This window comes from Scleropages formosus, chromosome 12, assembly GCF_900964775.1.
Source record: "Scleropages formosus chromosome 12, fSclFor1.1, whole genome shotgun sequence".
NCBI lineage: Eukaryota > Metazoa > Chordata > Actinopteri > Osteoglossiformes > Osteoglossidae > Scleropages > Scleropages formosus.
This window is the reverse complement of record NC_041817.1, coordinates 18,088,635-18,104,917: the sequence shown is the minus strand read 5'-3', so window position 1 is coordinate 18,104,917 and position 16,283 is coordinate 18,088,635. Positions and strand designations below refer to the sequence as shown.

The window sequence follows — 16,283 nt, the reverse complement described above, 5'->3', positions numbered from 1 at the left end:
GATGCCTCACAGTGCTTGAGTGTGGTCAGAAATGAGCTTGGATCTGTTTTAGTCTGAGTAGAGTTTGCATCTTCTCCTTGTGTTTGCATGGGTTTCCTCCCAAAGCGCAAAGGTATGTTGCAGGAGAACTGGTGACTCTACATCGGCCCTAGTGTGTGTTTGTGTTTGGTGTTCTGTCCAGGGTGCACCCTGCCTCACACCCGATCTTTCCAGGACGTAGGCTCTGCACCACCACAACCCCACAACGGAACAAGCAGTCACTGAATGAAAAATAAAACAACAAAAGACCTTTGGTGACCCTTGAGCTTCAGCAGAGACGTATAACTGTGTGTATGTTGTGTGTGGATGTACACTATGTTGTATACTGTACGCCGTTGCAACTGCCTGGAATTTTCCTCTGGGATTCATATGGTTTCATTCATTCATAACTGTAAAATTAACCTCAGAGTACCATGGTGACATGTTTCCCAGGCCACCATAGATCGTTATTACCGGCAGCTGCATTTATTCATTGAGTTGATGCTTTTGTCTGAAGCAACTTATATCGTTAAGCTACTTATAATTATTTATGCATTGATACAACGGGGAAATTTCCTTTTCACTGGAACAATTTAGGGCAAGGACCTTGCTCAAGGGTATGGCAGCTAGAGGTGGGATTTCAACCACTGAGCTTTAGGTCTAAAGGCAGCAGCTTTAATCACTATGGTACCAACTGTCCCCTTTATTGATGTTATATCACAGATGGGGATGCTTTTAAAGTTTGGACAGATTTGCAGTGTGTGGGTTGGTGTCATCTGACCTGTGTTCCACCAAGTGTTTCAGAGTTCACTCGAGTGGGCAAAAATAAACACTATGCCTATCACATGACCTTCATGGAACACAAATCCAGGAAAAACAGGCTTATTGGAAAAAGCCAGAAGGGGATAGTGGTTGCAGAAATGCGAGCAAAGTCAAGGTGGAGGAGGCATGGGGTTGGGTTGGGTTGGGTTGGGTTGGGGTGGGGCCAGAACCCTTCCGGCTCAGCTCTCACTGTGTTTTCAAACCGAGCTCCACTAAGATCTCCGCGCACCGTCCTGCAGCCCAACCAGCAGCGGCCCGCTCCGGAGCTTCGCAAGGCTCGCAGCCATGGAGCACAGGGAGGTGATCATGTACACGGAGATCGGTTGCTTCGTCCTCTGCGTCTCCGGCTGGATTCTTATGTGCTCCACCATGCCCACAGAGTACTGGAACTACTCGACGGTGGACGGCATCGTCCTCACCACAGCCAACTACTTCTCAAACCTGTGGAAGGACTGCATCTCCGACTCCACGGGGGTGTCCGACTGCAAGGAGTTCCCCTCCCTGTTGGGTCTTGACAGTGAGTTCAGCCGCAGTCCTGTCCCTACAATGGCACCGGTACATCAGCTCTGTAGTTACACAACGATAACAGCTCAGGGGTTGGATGGCAACATGGCCTTGGATCCCCCCATTTTTCTTTTGGGCCAAACTTGGATTTATTTAACCTCATCTGTTGTCACCTGGCTTTTCACGCACTTTTTAAACATGCAAAATTTTGAAGTGTAATGTCTAGTTCAAGCTAATCCCGTGTTAATTGCTTTGGAATAAAGACAGTAAGTAATGTAATGTTGCTCACATTTAACATACACACAATACATTTTGTTCGCTCAGGTTTCATTTACATCAAATGTAGTGCGATGCACCTGGACGCATCCCCAGCGATGTAACCTGGGGTCGTGGGGCATTCCGGGTCTTTCCGCATCAGACACCCTTTTGAACAAAGGCTGTCGGCAGGGTGCTGCATATGTAAAATACGCGTGGATGGAGTTCAACTCCAGGTCACAAAAACCGGTATGAAAGCCTGAAAACTTTGGTTACACTAAAACATTTAATTATACATTATACTGCACACTCATTTTTAATGCACACTCCAGAAAGGTACACAGAGATGTAAGCAATGATAGTATAGAGTCTTATTTGTCTTATGCCTTGGTCCAGCGCTCTGTCTCTGTGTGAGACGAGCACTATAAAAATAAACTGAATCGAAGTGATCCACTACATGTGCAGCGAATGCAGGGCATGTTTTTCCAACACATATTTCTGTTACTCAGACGTGGTGGTTTTGGACTCCAGACACTCAGAATTTTGAAGACAATTTGCTCTGTTGAAAAAGAGTACATCTCATCTGATAAGTTTTTTTTGTGTATATTTAGAGGAGGGTAGATAAGTTTCAGAGGAGTCACCCACCGCAGGTGAAAGGGCTTCATTTGTCCTGTGTTTATGCTCTCATTGGAAAATGAACATCTTTTTATTGATTCTTTCCTGGCTGTTAAGACCTCATTGATTGACACTGTACAGGACACTCAGAGTAAATGTGCACATTTCCTAACCCTAACCCCAAACTCCAACCCCGCTCAACAGTGTACATCCACGTGTGCCGGGCGCTGGTCATCACAGGAATCATCCTGGGCTTTTTCGGCGCCGTCCTCGCCCTGGTCGGGATGAAGTGCACCAAGATCGGCGGGTCAGACATCACCAATGCCAGGATCACGTTTGCAGCGGGAATGAACTACATCATTTCTGGTACAAGTCTGGGCTTTGTTCTCCTCTCAGCTGCCCCCTTTCCCTTCTGCCTCTGTTCATATTCGGTCACTAACGGTCGGTATCTTCTCATGCAGGACTCTGCGGCATGATTGCATTCTCTTGGTATGGCAATAGAATCAGAGAGGAGTTTGTGGATCCTAATTTCAAGGCACAGAAGTAAGTGGACCACGTTTCATCTCCGAATGAGGTGCTGGCAACTCCAGTACTCAAGAGTTTCTGTACGTTCTCCAGTTCTCATTCACAGGGCCTCCCTTCCAGGACATAAAGCCGTGTCGCAAAGTAATCTGTCGACCGCATTTCTGTGTTTGCAGATACGAGATTGGAGCTGCCGTGTTTATTGGCTGGGGGGGCTCCACGTTGCTCATCGTCGGAGGGTTTGTTTATAGCATCTTTGCTGGGAAGGAGGGACTGGGTTCCAGGTATGCTGCTGCTGGAAAGAGAGTTTGAACCGATACTTAAAGTAGTGACAGTCTGAGGCTCTTTTGGTTGAATCTGCACTAAATCCTGATTTTTTTTTTTTTTTTTTTTTTTTTTTTAAAAATGTGTCTCTCTTCCCTTTCTCAGATCCAAGAGCCTAAGCAAGCCCATCTCTTCCGCCTCCACTTTGTCCAGACAGGTATATGTGCCAGGCATACCGGAGCAGGACCTGGAGAGCCGGAGGGGAAAGGCAAACCGATACTTCAGCAGAGACGCTTATGTGTGACCCAGCATGGGACCCAGAATCTGTACAAAGGGACAAGGATGCCAAGGACGTTCCCAAAGCCGTGCCCACCAGCTAGAAGTATTTCACAGAAAAACTGAAAGAACAGGAGACCTTGCCTTTTTGTGTGAACCTCTTCCATGTCTTTGTATCAGGATCTCAGTGTCACTAGTATTCATGCAGGTGAAATGCAGGTAAAAATCAAAGCTCTCGAGAAAACTGCAGACAAAGAGGCTGGTGTCAATTGCAGCTGAACAGCCAAAACAATAATTCAACAATGTGTTTGAGCCAAATGTCAAAACACACATTGTGCGCCTATACACACTCCCTTGTGTTTACAGCACACTGTAAATACTGAATTGTAAACTGGTACAATTAAATAGCAAATTCTGACTAAATTGAAAGTGAAGAAAACAAAACGTTATGTCCCTACATTGGTCTTCCGTCTATTTAAAGGCAATTTTTTCCTGATTGAAAGCTGTTGCCTTTGGCTGCACAGGAGCACATTTCCATTGTGAAGCTGCAAAATTACTAAAACGGAAACTTTTGTTTTATAGCGCTTGACCTACCTGAAAAACAGGAAACATAAATTAATTCAGTCTTTTGTCAGAGTGATGAAAAACAACTAGGTGCTTGTGCCCAAGTTTTAATGTTCTGAATTAAACCACTGAATATTTTCTCATTTCAGTCTTAAAGCGGTCATTGAAATAAAGATTTTATTCCTCATCAACAACTGCTTGTCCAGTGGAGGGTCACAATGGTCTAGAGCCTATCCTGGAAACTCAGGGCATGGGGCAAAGTACACCCTGGACAGAACAGTAGATCACTGCATCACACACACTTATTCACTCATTCACACAGCTAGAGCAACTTAATTTACCTGAAACAAGTGTTTTTGGACTGTGGGAGGAAACCAGAGCACATAAAAGGAAACCCACATGGGGAGAACACGCAAACTCCACACAGATTGAGGCAGATTTGAATCCACAGCTGATCCAACAGCCCGGAAGCTGCAAAACACCAGGACGACCCATTGTGTGTTGTAATTATAGCATCTTTAAAAATGTTAAGAGCGAATAGCGGTCCACACACCAACTGACACTCTGGTTACGTTCCGTAAAGGTCTGTGGGAATGAAACAATAATTTGATAGGCTTTGGGAAAAGTGATCTAAGGGTTTTATGAGAAAGTGGCTTCGACTGAAGGCAGCCATGTGTGGGCGTGAAGTTTTCTACTGGGCCGCAGAGGATGTCTTTTCCCACAAGAGGTGTGAATGTACAATGTCTCATTGCGATTTCCTTCCTTATTCAATTGTGTGTATATTTCATACATTTTTACTATTCAGTCTTTCTGAGCGTGCATATATTCCAGGATTTCTTCACGCATTCTAGAAACAGAAACACACCAAAAAAACCAGTCAAATACATTGCTCGAAATATAACAGCTGGCGTGAGTCGAGACGTTCTTTAACCACAACGGTGTTGATGCTACAGTAGCTGTTGGCGATGTCAGAAGTGAGAAGTGTGATTTTCTGTGCTTTTTGAACTCATGCTCAATTAACAGTCAGTGGGCCCTAGAGAATGAGGGAATTCGTGCTCATCATGAAACTGCTGGGGGCTCATGAGAACATCGCCCACACGTCAGTCTAAGCGCTTCTATAAATAAACTCATGTTTTACACATTGACTATGAATAGGAATAAAAGATTGAATACCTGCTTTCTTTTTCTGCTGAGGCACCTCAGGCACACCTGGGCATTTTCCTGGCTTTTACATGCAAAACAGCATTTTTTGATCAGTTTGTGAATTAATGATTTATCCTCTGTGGAGGAAATGTTCCATTCCTCCTCAGCATCCTCTGTTTTTGAGTACTGAGTCATACAAAAACATGACAAATAAATAGAAATAGAAACCCTCACAAGATGCTGAATGGTATTTATGTTGAAAACATTTAAAAAAAAAAGCCCAGTTATTTCTAACTACTTGCGTAAAAGATGAGGGTTTGAAGGTCTTTAGGTGTCAGCATTTCTGAGCTCAGTGTGCTGTAGCTCTTACTTTAAACACCGCAAGCTCGAGGCTATAAAGGTGAAACAGTAACAGGTGTCCTTTCCACCCCATCACTAAACAGTTGCACTGGTGTTATGGGATAAACAGGCATGCTGAGTGGTCAATAACAGAGATGACGTTCATTGTACAGGCAGGAAGCTGTCAGCTACAGGGTTCGAAGAGCACTAAAACACCTATATTGTTTACTCCACTTAGTAAGTGACCAGGTATGAACCTTAGTTTAGAAGGATAAAATATACATCTTTTCATTTTCTTTTTCCATCACTTAGTCAATGTAACACGTAAGAGCTTTCACCCCAACAAATGGAAGTTTGAATAATTCAGAACAAGGAGTGAGGTAGTCCCCCTTTCTAGGAGTGAAACCTGGTACCGAATGGCAATTCATTTCAGGACACGTCAACAAATAAAACTTAAGATTCTGAAGATCAGGGAGGTTCATTTCAGGAGGCGACAAGGAGAACAAAAAATTCTGTAGAATCTGATTGACAGATTGATGGATGGACAGATAAACAGACAGATGGATAGATAAACATTAGCATTAGGGAAAATAACAGCAAAAGGGCTCCCAAAACTCCTGATAGCGGTCTCCTGCCATGAGCTCAGAGGTAGAGTCAGCTTTGTCAGGATAGTTACCCTGGAATGTGCTACACTTTATGTCTGCACTTAATTCCTTGTATTTACCAGATCTATCTGTTAATGACCTTTCGTATTCTTATTTTAATGCATTTCAAGTATCCATTTTCTCTTAAAACTTCAACTCACAGAACGACAGGTGACACGAATCACTTTGCGACTGCGATTGACGGGAAGGCACAAATCCAACAGAGGCCACCGCAGGCCCTTGGGGCAAACAAGCTCCCAAAACACGGAACAAGGAGATGGGCAGCGGGCGTTACACCATCTGAAACATGACGTGTTTGCAGTTTAAACAGGGCAACAAACATCTGTGTTTTTGCTAAACATAAGAAATGGCTTTCAAAAGACAAGCAGCTGAAGGAAGTATCCCAGCGAGCGCAAGGACAGAACGAGCCAGAGAATGCCGCACAGTGTCAGTCAAACCGCAGCCCAGGCTTCTTTTTATTTCATTTTACAAATATTACCAGGCGTACACGCATTGCCTGCCCTCCTCGCAATCGTAAATCAGTCACACGCATTGGGGTAACAAACGGATTTTTTCCTCCACGGGCTCAGGTAGCTGATGGCTGCTTGTGAGGACCTGCTAATTAAGTCATAGTTACTTGTGTAAATTATGTAAACGGGCTCATTTAATGCAGTTTCACAGTTAAGAAGAAAAAAAAAATCCATCCTCCAGTGCCTGTTTTCCACCCTTGAGCAAGGCACTTACCTGAAGAGATGAATACGACCCACCTGTAAAAAAGAGTAAATCATCATAAGCCGCTTAACACCGTAAGATACATTCAAGAAGTGTCAGAAAACACATAAAGGTACACTTGAAAAGCTACAGCAGATTAGGGTAAGAACTACTGCCAGATGCGTGGTGGCGCAGTGGGTTGGACCGCAGTCCTGCTCTCCGGTGGGTCTGGGGTTCAAGTCCCGCTTGGGGTGCCTTGCGGCGGACTGGCGTCCCGTCCTGGGTGTGTCCCCTTCCCCCTCTGGCCTTACGCCCTGTGTTGCCGGGTAGGCTCCGGTTCCCCGTGACCCCGTAAGGGACAAGTGGTTCTGACAATATGTGTGTGTACTGCCAGATGCCTAGTACTACATTCATAGGTAGCAGTTCAGTGGTATTTTCTACGATGTGACTGTCACTTTGGGGGGGGGGGGCTATGAAAACACTGCTTGTCTTGATCCAGTATCACACACACACGTCACACGTTTCAGTGTCACAGGCCCCAACAACAGAACACACACACTTCAGAAGAACATTTCTTACAACCTTGTTTATTCATGATTCACTCATACATTTTATTCCTGAGTACACGTGCTTCTTTAAAAACTTCAAGGCAAACAAGCGCGGTCTTACAAAGGAGGTGACTGAGCGTGTCCCACTTTTCCCCACAGCATCTTAATACATGACACACGGATGTATGCAAAGACGCACGGGGCCCCGCCGTCACGAGGACCAAAATAACCAGCCAAGTAAGAACGATGTGACCGAGGCCCAGAGCCTTTCCTCACACGGCGACTGGAGACAGACGACAAAATGGCTTTAATTGGCTGGTACCAAGCCTAAAAAGGGTGAGATATAAAGGGCTTCGCTGTTTCCGACAGGACGTACACCACAGTTTAAAGAACAAAGGACATTTAAAAGTATGCAGATATGCCACAGTACTCCAGCAGCCTCCTGTAGTGTATGCCATTAGTGACAAAGCTGCTTTTTGGTCACAGTGTTGGCTTTTAGTGTATCTTTCCGGAAAAGTTTACTTCATAAATGAAAATTCTGCGAGGAGTACAAGCCTTCCCAGCGCAGCGGGCCCAAAGCATCAATAGACCATTAAAAAACTGGTCTAAGGAAAGTCTCCAGTCCATAAGAAAAATTACGAAGACATAATTCCACCCAAATGCACTTCCTTTAAACTCAGGCGTTTAAACAAAGCGTATTAAACTAAAAATAATAAACAGGTAAAAACACAGACCTGCCTTGGTATTTAACATACAGTCATTATAATTAAAAATAAAACAATATAAACATTTAAAATTATCAGCTTCTTCTTCCACCAACAGACACTTGGAATTCATGAAATCATTTCAGGAATGGATCAAACTGAGGAGATGAATAGTGTTGCATGCCTGTCAATATTTATATAACAGTGCAATTATTTCTCACTTTTCAAAAAGAAAAAAAAAAATACTGAACTAGGATAAAATCAGTAAATCAGCACTTGTACAAAGTACAAATAGCTCACACATGATTACAACAGTTCCTCTTCAAGCCTTTGTGCTCCTTGGCACACTTCGTTTAATAAATACTGGCTTATGCACAGCGCCTTGAAGCTCTTAACAGTATACTCCAGAATGAAAGGGTTCAAAATACTTATTGTTGACTCTCTAACATTTGACCAGATGATTGTATGAAACATTTATAACTTGCATTTTGTCTTGCATAAACTTTGACCTTCTCACAACTTGAGAAACAATACTTTCCTGGCAACGTTCATGAATCGTATTCATCTTCGAGCAGCAGCGATCGTCACGAAGGGACAGGAAGGACTCAGCTCAAGTTCATTTTCTTTCATCTCTGCGCTGATAGGATGCTAAAGTTCATCCCGCCGAACACCTAGAGGGACATAAACTTCTGATGAATGAATAAGGTTCATCTGTTACAGAAGGATTCTCCTTATGTTGACATAAATGAACAGTGCAATACAGTAATGTGATTTATAATATGGCAACATCAATATTAACATAAAAGAAAATTAAACATCCTATAATTAAACATGGGGACGTGGCGGCGTGGCGAGTTCAGCCAGTGCCCGATGTGTGGCGGGTCTGGGGTTCGAGCCCTGCTTAGGGTGCCCTGTGATGGACCGGCCTCCCATCCAGGGTGTGTCCCCCCCCCCTTCACCCTTACATCCTGTGTTGCCGGGTTAGGCTCCGGCTCGCTGCGACCCCGCTCGGGAGAAGTGGTTGTTGACGATGGATGGATAATTAAACATACCATCACAATTATAGATTTTTTTTTTTTTTAAATATTCTGAAAAGGTCTTACAAAACTGCATCCACCTAAAGCTCATGATTCTAACGCAATACATTCTTTTTTCATATTTCTAGGGTGATTTGCTTCAAGAAAACTGGCAGTTTTTGCTGAATTAAGTGGAAACACAAGTACAAAGGGGCTGACAAAGCAGAGTAACTAATCAATCCCATTAATCCAACCAAAACCAATCAAGCCCAGAGCGATCCGGCATGGAGCGTTCCCAAGGTTGTCCTGACCTCCTCTGCCCTGCGGCGCTTCTGTCCGGCTCTGCGGTTTCCCAGAGTTCTTCTTCAGCAGCTCCTTGATCTTGTGGTCATACTCTGCCCACTCAGGCACGATCCTCACGGCAGCTGCCAGCTTGGGCTCTTTGGTTTTGGGGTTGTTGCACTGCAGGGAAAGGAGAACACAGCCAATAGATCCTGCTGTGTCACCATGACAAAATAAGTTTCCTCCTTCAGCTTTGATTTTTTGTGTCCTAGTCCCCTGAACCATGGCAGGAGATATTCATTTGCCTGCTGTCAAACCTCACTGGGCTGCACCAGGACACCCAGGGAGAATGTGAACCAGCTGTCAGTAACAGAAATGGTAACTAAAAGAAGAATCCAAGCTAGTACAGACCACCAGCTAGTATTTTTCATTTTTAACAGTGGCACCTGTGTCTTAGTGTTCAGTTCTATATGTAGAGAAACTCGTGAACTCAAGAGTGACAAAAGTGACCATTTGGAACCTATACAGTTTCTTTAAATAGGTATGAAAATTTCACTTACATACTCTTTCACACTGTCTCAAACTAATAAAGCAGTCCAGGGCTGTTAAGACAGTAGACAAATCACTAATAATTCCACACAGAGCCCCTCATAGTCAAAGTGCATTTCCTCTCAGACAGATGGAGGCTCGAGTGTAGATGGCTATTTTCGATGCCGACAGACTGCGAACAAGAGGTGGGATCACTCTTGGGTTCTGAGCGCTAAAGAAGACTAATGAATCTCGGGAGAAACATGGGGTCGCGGGCCCTGTGTAGGATGAGTTCCCATTGTTGCCTGTGTCTGCCAGGTGCTATGAAAAACAGGTTTCTTTTCCACCTCTTATGTTTTTAAAAGGTGTGACCCTTGGAGAAGGGAGAAGGTGCTATCTTCAGGGAATCTGCAAACCAGAATGTCAGAAACACATCTTTTTTAATCTGGGGGGAAAAAAAAAAGAGCACGGAATTTCATGATCACAAAGTCTAACTTGATTTTGCAACAAAAATAATTCTAGTGGAGAACTGTATTGTCCAAACACCATTCTGCTGTCTTGATTTGCTCAGTCCAGGATGTAAGGAAGGACACGTGTGTATGACCACCTGTGTTCAGCAGAACAAACGTTTCTGTGATACCTTCTTTGTGACATATTCTCCTCATTATACATTTTCTTGCAGAACACATAACTCAAAATTCAACCATGCACTGAGACAGAGAACTCAAGCATCAGCCAGGACAGCCCTCTAGCTGGCTGCGCCACTGAGTTGCTGCAGTGTCACCTGCTTATTTCACATAACTGCAAAACTGCAAGTAAACCACACCTCCTCTAAGATTAATACTGACCAAGTCGATCGTCTTGGCAGCTGCCTTTGAAGCATCGTCACACCAGGTCTCGCACCACAGCCACTCCTGCGGAAGGGATTTTATCGCCACCTGGTGGATCATGTTGTTGGGCAAATCCTGAGGAAGTAAAGGCAGGTTAGAAGACGAGCAGGTGAGGGAGATACGGACCCAGGGGAAGAAGCAGAAACACTATTATTACTGTAGGACTGAGAGGGAACTAAGATGGGGCAGGGAGCAGCGTGCTGCTCCTACCTGGTCCAGGTTGGACAGGCTGTTGGGGTCCTGGCTCAAAGCCTGGTATTGGCCACGAAGTCGGTCTCCGGCCGCTATCTTCCGGAACTTCTTCAAGTCCACTACATACAGGGCACTGGAGGGGTGAGGGAACAAAGCTGGTTCAGTGACTGATTATAACATGGTTATTTGGTGCAACAGTTCTGCTCATGTCACACTGGCAGAAAAATCAGAGGACACCTTGAATAACTGCTATAATACTGCTGTAGCAATAATGGGGGTTGAAGGTAGTAGATATTCTTCTGCAACAAGAGACAAACATCAACAGCATAATGACTGCTCTCAGAAACAAAGGATTTCAGTTCAAGTTCATGTTCAAGTTTAGTTTATTGTCATAGATACAAGTACCATGTACACGTATCATGAAAATCTTCCTGAATGCTTCTCCACAGACTATGGACAAAGACAGGGACAATAGAAATACTGCACAAACAAAACAATGACAATGACAGTGAGTAGTGCAACAGCAATAGCAATAAATAATGTAACAGTAATAACAATAATGCCATTTGAGAGCCAGAGAACTCAGAACGAGAGAATGAGAATGCTTAAAGTGGCAGTGTAATTTACCAATGTGCTTGGGTGGAGCAGTCCAACTCTAGTTACTAAAGGTAGCACATTGGTGAATGTTATATAGTCTTACAGCAGTATGGTAAAAGCTGTTCCTGTACCTAGCAGTGCGGGTTCGAATAGACCTTGGCCGCTTTGCAGATGGCAGAGAAGAAAAAAGTGCCCGTGCGGGGTGACTATGATCTTTCATGATGCGCATCATCTTTCTGAGGCAGCGTGTGGTGTAGGTGTCCTGGACTGCTGGTAGCTGTGTGCCGATGATTCCCTGAGCTGTTTTGACCACCCTCTGTAGGGCTTTCTTGTCCTGTATGGAGCAGCTGCCACCCCAGGATGTAATTCACCCTGTGAGGAGGGGGGTCTTTGTTCTCGAACTCGAAGCGGCCATAAAACGCGTTCAGTTCGTCAGGGAGAGACGGAGCGGCACCTGTCAATGTCCGCATCTGTGGTTTATAATCTGTTAATGTTTGGATTCCCTGCCACAGTCTACGTGCATCTTGAGTGCGGTTAAACTCTGATTCCACCTTCCTGCTGTATTCCCGTTTCACGGCGAACATGAAAAACATGAACTGTAACTGTGGAAAACTAAACACAATCTACCATTTGAATTTTTCACGTTGTTCAATAATTTGGTGAATTCACCCTTTCAGCTGCTCCAGTCAAATCACTGTCATTGTATGAAGCAATTTGAAATTGATTTTAGATGAAAGAGAAGTCAGTTTTTTTTTTTTTTTAAATTTTACATCTTTTAACTTTTACTCAGTACCCAGAGCCTAAACCTTAAAATACTGTTGTTCCCTGACTTCCAAAATTTCAAGTAACAAACTTTTTGTGGATAAAAACTTCTCTGAGAAGTATTTAGCATTTATTTTCTAAGGAAAAAGATAGCAGACAGACCAGCTCAAACCGACACTACTAATGTGTGGGGACCATTCACCTTGGGTGGAGCTCCATGTCACCAAGGCTCGTATATTTTAATGAAATTTCTGTTCCTGTAAGGGACCTCTCCTATCCGAACGTCTATCTTGGATTACATGATCTTACTAGTGTGAATTCTTGCGACGTGAGCATTCGTTACGCGAGGAAAGCCAGTGTGTGACTTGCAATACAGTAAGCCAAAATTCCAAAAGAAAGACCACTTTGTGGGGAAGAGGCATGAAAGCTGCAATGCAAACAAGTTACTCACTCTAATCAGAGTTTCATAAAGCACTGACAAGTACAAAGCAAATCCCTCTGTGCACACAGGTCACCTGCTGCAGTGGCTTTGGCACTACCCACAACCCTGAGAGGCCAGCACTGATTTGCACCTCTCCAGAAGACAGGGTATAAATAATCGCCGTAGCAACGCCCCACAGAGAAGTTGTTATTCATAGCCATCTCTAGCTGGGCAGTAGAGCCATGTTTAATTCTTCTGGGGATTTGTAGTGTTAACAAGAGCTGGATTGATTAGCTCATTTTTCTAATGCCAAGTTGATGTAATAAATACAAGAAGTACAAAGTAATGGACTGCTTTTACCATCTAGCAAGAAAATTAGCACAGCATCTAGATACTTCTCAAAATGTACTCAAGAGGATGTATAATATCCATGGGACAGCTGCTAGCATAGAGGTTAGAGCTGCTGCCTTTGGATCCAAAGGTCGCAGATTTGATCCCCAACCCCGGCTGTAGTATCCTTGAGCAAGGTACTTGCCTAAATTGCTCCAGTAAAATTACCCAGCTGTATAAATGGGTAAATAATTGTAACCTTAACACTGTAAGTTGATTTGGAGAAAAGTGTCAGGTAAATGTATAAACCACAGTTTAGATTGATAGCTGAGGATCTCTCGATGACAGTTTTCAGAAGAGACAATTATGCCAGATTCTGTACAATCATGAGTTAGAGTTTCATCAACACCTTTACTTGGTGTTGGGGGCAGACAGTCCCTACCTGATGTGGTACTTTCTGTTGCCCAGATGTGAGGCCCAATACCCAGACTTCCAAAAGCGGTACCCCTCCATTTCTTTGCGGCTGTCACAGAATGGGGTATAACCGTACGGGGCACCCTGTAGATCCAGATCACGGAGGTCCTTCAGGTCTGCCCTGACAATCTTAGAACAGGAAGAGCCATGGTCAGCTCTGCAAGCGGCCAAAAGCCACGTGAAAGAGGACACAAACACAGGGCACAAAATATAAGAGCAGCTACTTATCACTCCTTAAGTTGAAAATAGGCTAGACTGCAATAAATATGTGCTTAACGGCACCTTTTTCACTCTTTTTCACTACCTGGTCAGCATCCACAAAGATGATCTTGTCTACAGCCAGAGGGAAGAGAACATCGAGGAAGAGGATCTTGTAGCCCCAGATAATGCGTTGCTTCTCCGTTTGCTGGTGCAGCCAACGCGGCCACTTGTACTGCACCAACTCGTACTGGAAGCCGTAGGCCTCTGCAAGGTGGGGAATGGACTCCTGCACACACATACCAACAGAGGTTTCTGGTCTGCTCCAACTGGAGGAACTACAAGTTTAGGAAGCTTCTTGTATTGCTGATGTTTTCAAGCGAGAGAAGCATTCTTTTGAGTAAAAGTCATTTGTCAGAATTTTACATCTTTTGTTCTTTCCTTGGTGCAAATGTAAGTGAGAAAAGATGGACCACTTCCTCCAGCAAGCCTTAGATAGAGGGTGAGAATCAGTAAACTTGCATGGTGGTGCACGTTCAATACTCTTCCAGAAGCTGTGCAGCAACGGGCTCTGAAATAAAACTCAACTTCTGGAGGGTGGAGCAACTGGGTTTAACAGAACCGAATCATGGCCAACTAACAAAAGACAAGAACTGAATCATCTGTACTGTACAACATGGTCCTATGCTACTTTCACATAATCTCTCTTATAGCAGCACTGAATGTCAAGTGAAAACTTTGGTCAACAGAGTTGGGGGGGGGGGGTTCAGAACATGCTGCCCACTGCCTTGCCTGTGTCTCACTGATTTGTGTGCTATTTTTGACACCTGTGTATCAGAGCAGTGGGCGTTGATGTGGTTGCTCATCCCCTCGGGAAGGGAGGCCAGATAAAAGGGGATCGGCATTACAGAGGAGCCCTCCTACTGATCCTTTCATCGCTCGGCACAAATATGGCCCCTGCTCCGAAGGCCGCGGTGAGAAGGCACTAGAAGAAGTTAACAGCTAGGAGAGGTGGGAAAGTTCTTGCGCAGCTGAGGTGGAGGGTTCACTACCTTGAAAGAAGGCGAGAGGTAGTTCTTGAGGAACCAGAACTTGACAGGCGTTTTGGTATGCCGGAGGACGGACAGCATCATGATTCTGGAAGACGGAGGCGGAGGTTGTCAAGGAGGGAGAGAAGGAACTGTCATTCCGAACAAGAAAAATAAAAAGAGAGTGAAGTGTGGAGCTTTACCTCAAGAAACGCTCATACAGATGTCCTGAAGCCACAGAGAAGATATTGAGAACGTCCTCCTTCTTCTCTGCCTCCTCGGAGGTTGGCTGACCTGTGATGCTGCATGAGATAGAGAACAAAGCCACTGGCTTTCCCTCGATCTGCCAAAAAACTTTATTCTTCAGGGTGAGCCCCATGTAGGCGCTGCTCACCACCCAAAGCAATGTGTGACCTTCTAAGTCCCCTTCAGGGCTCTTCTCTGTTGAAAAATAACAGTAATACCCACCACATGCCATTCTGTGTGGATTCGTAGCAGCGTCTTTTACACAACTTAGCTGTCATCAGGAATGTGACCTCTGATAGTGCCCCCTCAGAAAGCGATATAATCAACCCATTAGAGCAATGACACATCGGTCAAAGCAGACGCAATCTCCAAATTACTGCTTCGGTTGCCTTTCAGAGCCTTTCAGCTCCACATTCATTACCTAATAATAGTGTGTAAAGCTCCCACACCACAGAGGACTCAAACTGTTTTTCCAGCACTGCTGTCAGCAGCACTTAACCATCTGACAAAGCCCTGGTGCCATAGGCAAGCGTGCTGCTGCAGTTTGGTGCTGGTGGCAAAACGGAAGGACAATACAGACCACTCTCCGCTAAACATCGACGGCTCCTCCATGGAGATCGTCAAGAGCACAAAATTCCTTGGTGTTCACCTGGCAGAGAACCTCACCTAGTCCCTCAACACCAGCTCCATAGCAAAGAAAGCCCAGCAGCGTCTTTACTTTCTACAAAGTTGAGGAAAGCCCATCTCCCACCCCATATCATCACCACATTCTACAGAGGGGCTATCACGAGCATCCTATGCAGCTGCATCACTGCCTCGTTCGGAAACTGCAGCGTTTCAGAGCGCAAGACCCTGCAGCTGCTAGTGAGGACAGCTGAGAAGACGATTGGGGTCTCTCTTCCCTCCATCGGACATTTACACCACACGTTGTATCCACAAAGCCACCGACATTTCGGATGACTCCATGCACCCCTCACAGAAACTCTTCACCCTCCTACCGTCTGAAAAAAAGGTACCGAAGCATTCGGGCCCTCACGGCCAGACTGTGTAACAGTTTCTTCCCCCAAGCCATCAGACTCCTCAATACCCAGGGTCTGGACTGACACCAACCCACACACGCACGCACCCACGCACCCATACATCCGTACTCAACTGAATACCATTCCACTCCCTTTGCAATGTTTCTGTAATTATGTTTACGTTTTTTACAGCATTTATTATTATATTTTAATATACTGTTTTTTATTGTACATATTCTAATATACTGCAATATATTGTTGTAATATAATATATTATGATATATTGTTTTTTTATATAGTACCATGGTCCTGGATGAAAGTTGTTTCGTTTCACTGTACACTCTACCAGCTGTATATGGTTGAAATGCCAA

The 16,283-nt window shown here is 44.5% G+C and overlaps 2 protein-coding genes across 4 annotated transcripts in view; one reads left to right on the top strand and one right to left on the bottom strand.

The window, feature by feature from the left end:
• The first annotated feature begins 1,058 nt into the window (after nucleotides 1–1,058).
• On the top strand, nucleotides 1,059–3,370 carry LOC108930552 (claudin-10-like). The gene is made up of 5 exons (XM_018745845.2): nucleotides 1,059–1,357; nucleotides 2,419–2,580; nucleotides 2,676–2,757; nucleotides 2,913–3,020; nucleotides 3,166–3,370. Exons 1-5 carry the CDS (start codon nucleotides 1,126–1,128, stop codon nucleotides 3,302–3,304), a joined length of 723 nt encoding a protein of 240 aa, XP_018601361.1. The 5' UTR covers nucleotides 1,059–1,125; the 3' UTR covers nucleotides 3,305–3,370.
• A 3,937-nt stretch (nucleotides 3,371–7,307) lies between these two features.
• uggt2 (UDP-glucose glycoprotein glucosyltransferase 2) overlaps nucleotides 7,308–16,283 on the bottom strand; it is a 34,737-nt gene continuing 25,761 nt past the window's right edge. For all 3 annotated transcript variants that reach the window (XM_029256843.1, XM_029256844.1, XM_029256845.1), the window contains 8 exons: nucleotides 14,851–14,949; nucleotides 14,672–14,756; nucleotides 13,726–13,908; nucleotides 13,390–13,550; nucleotides 10,856–10,970; nucleotides 10,604–10,720; nucleotides 9,257–9,407; nucleotides 7,308–8,600 (listed from right to left, as the gene is read on the bottom strand). In XM_029256843.1, the coding sequence (XP_029112676.1) occupies nucleotides 8,578–8,600; nucleotides 9,257–9,407; nucleotides 10,604–10,720; nucleotides 10,856–10,970; nucleotides 13,390–13,550; nucleotides 13,726–13,908; nucleotides 14,672–14,756; nucleotides 14,851–14,949 (934 nt within the window). In that variant the 3' untranslated portion in view covers nucleotides 7,308–8,577. The remainder of the gene's footprint in view (nucleotides 8,601–9,256; nucleotides 9,408–10,603; nucleotides 10,721–10,855; nucleotides 10,971–13,389; nucleotides 13,551–13,725; nucleotides 13,909–14,671; nucleotides 14,757–14,850; nucleotides 14,950–16,283) is intronic.

Bases quoted from the DNA above. Each gene is read 5' to 3' on its own strand.
- LOC108930552 (XM_018745845.2), top strand. From the start codon at position 1,126: ATGGAGCACAGGGAGGTGATCATGTACACGGAGATCGGTTGCTTCGTC. The intron at 1,358-2,418 runs GTGAGTTCAGCC...CCCGCTCAACAG, and splicing joins CTCCCTGTTGGGTCTTGACA to TGTACATCCACGTGTGCCGG. The intron at 3,021-3,165 runs GTATGCTGCTGC...TCCCTTTCTCAG, and splicing joins AAGGAGGGACTGGGTTCCAG to ATCCAAGAGCCTAAGCAAGC.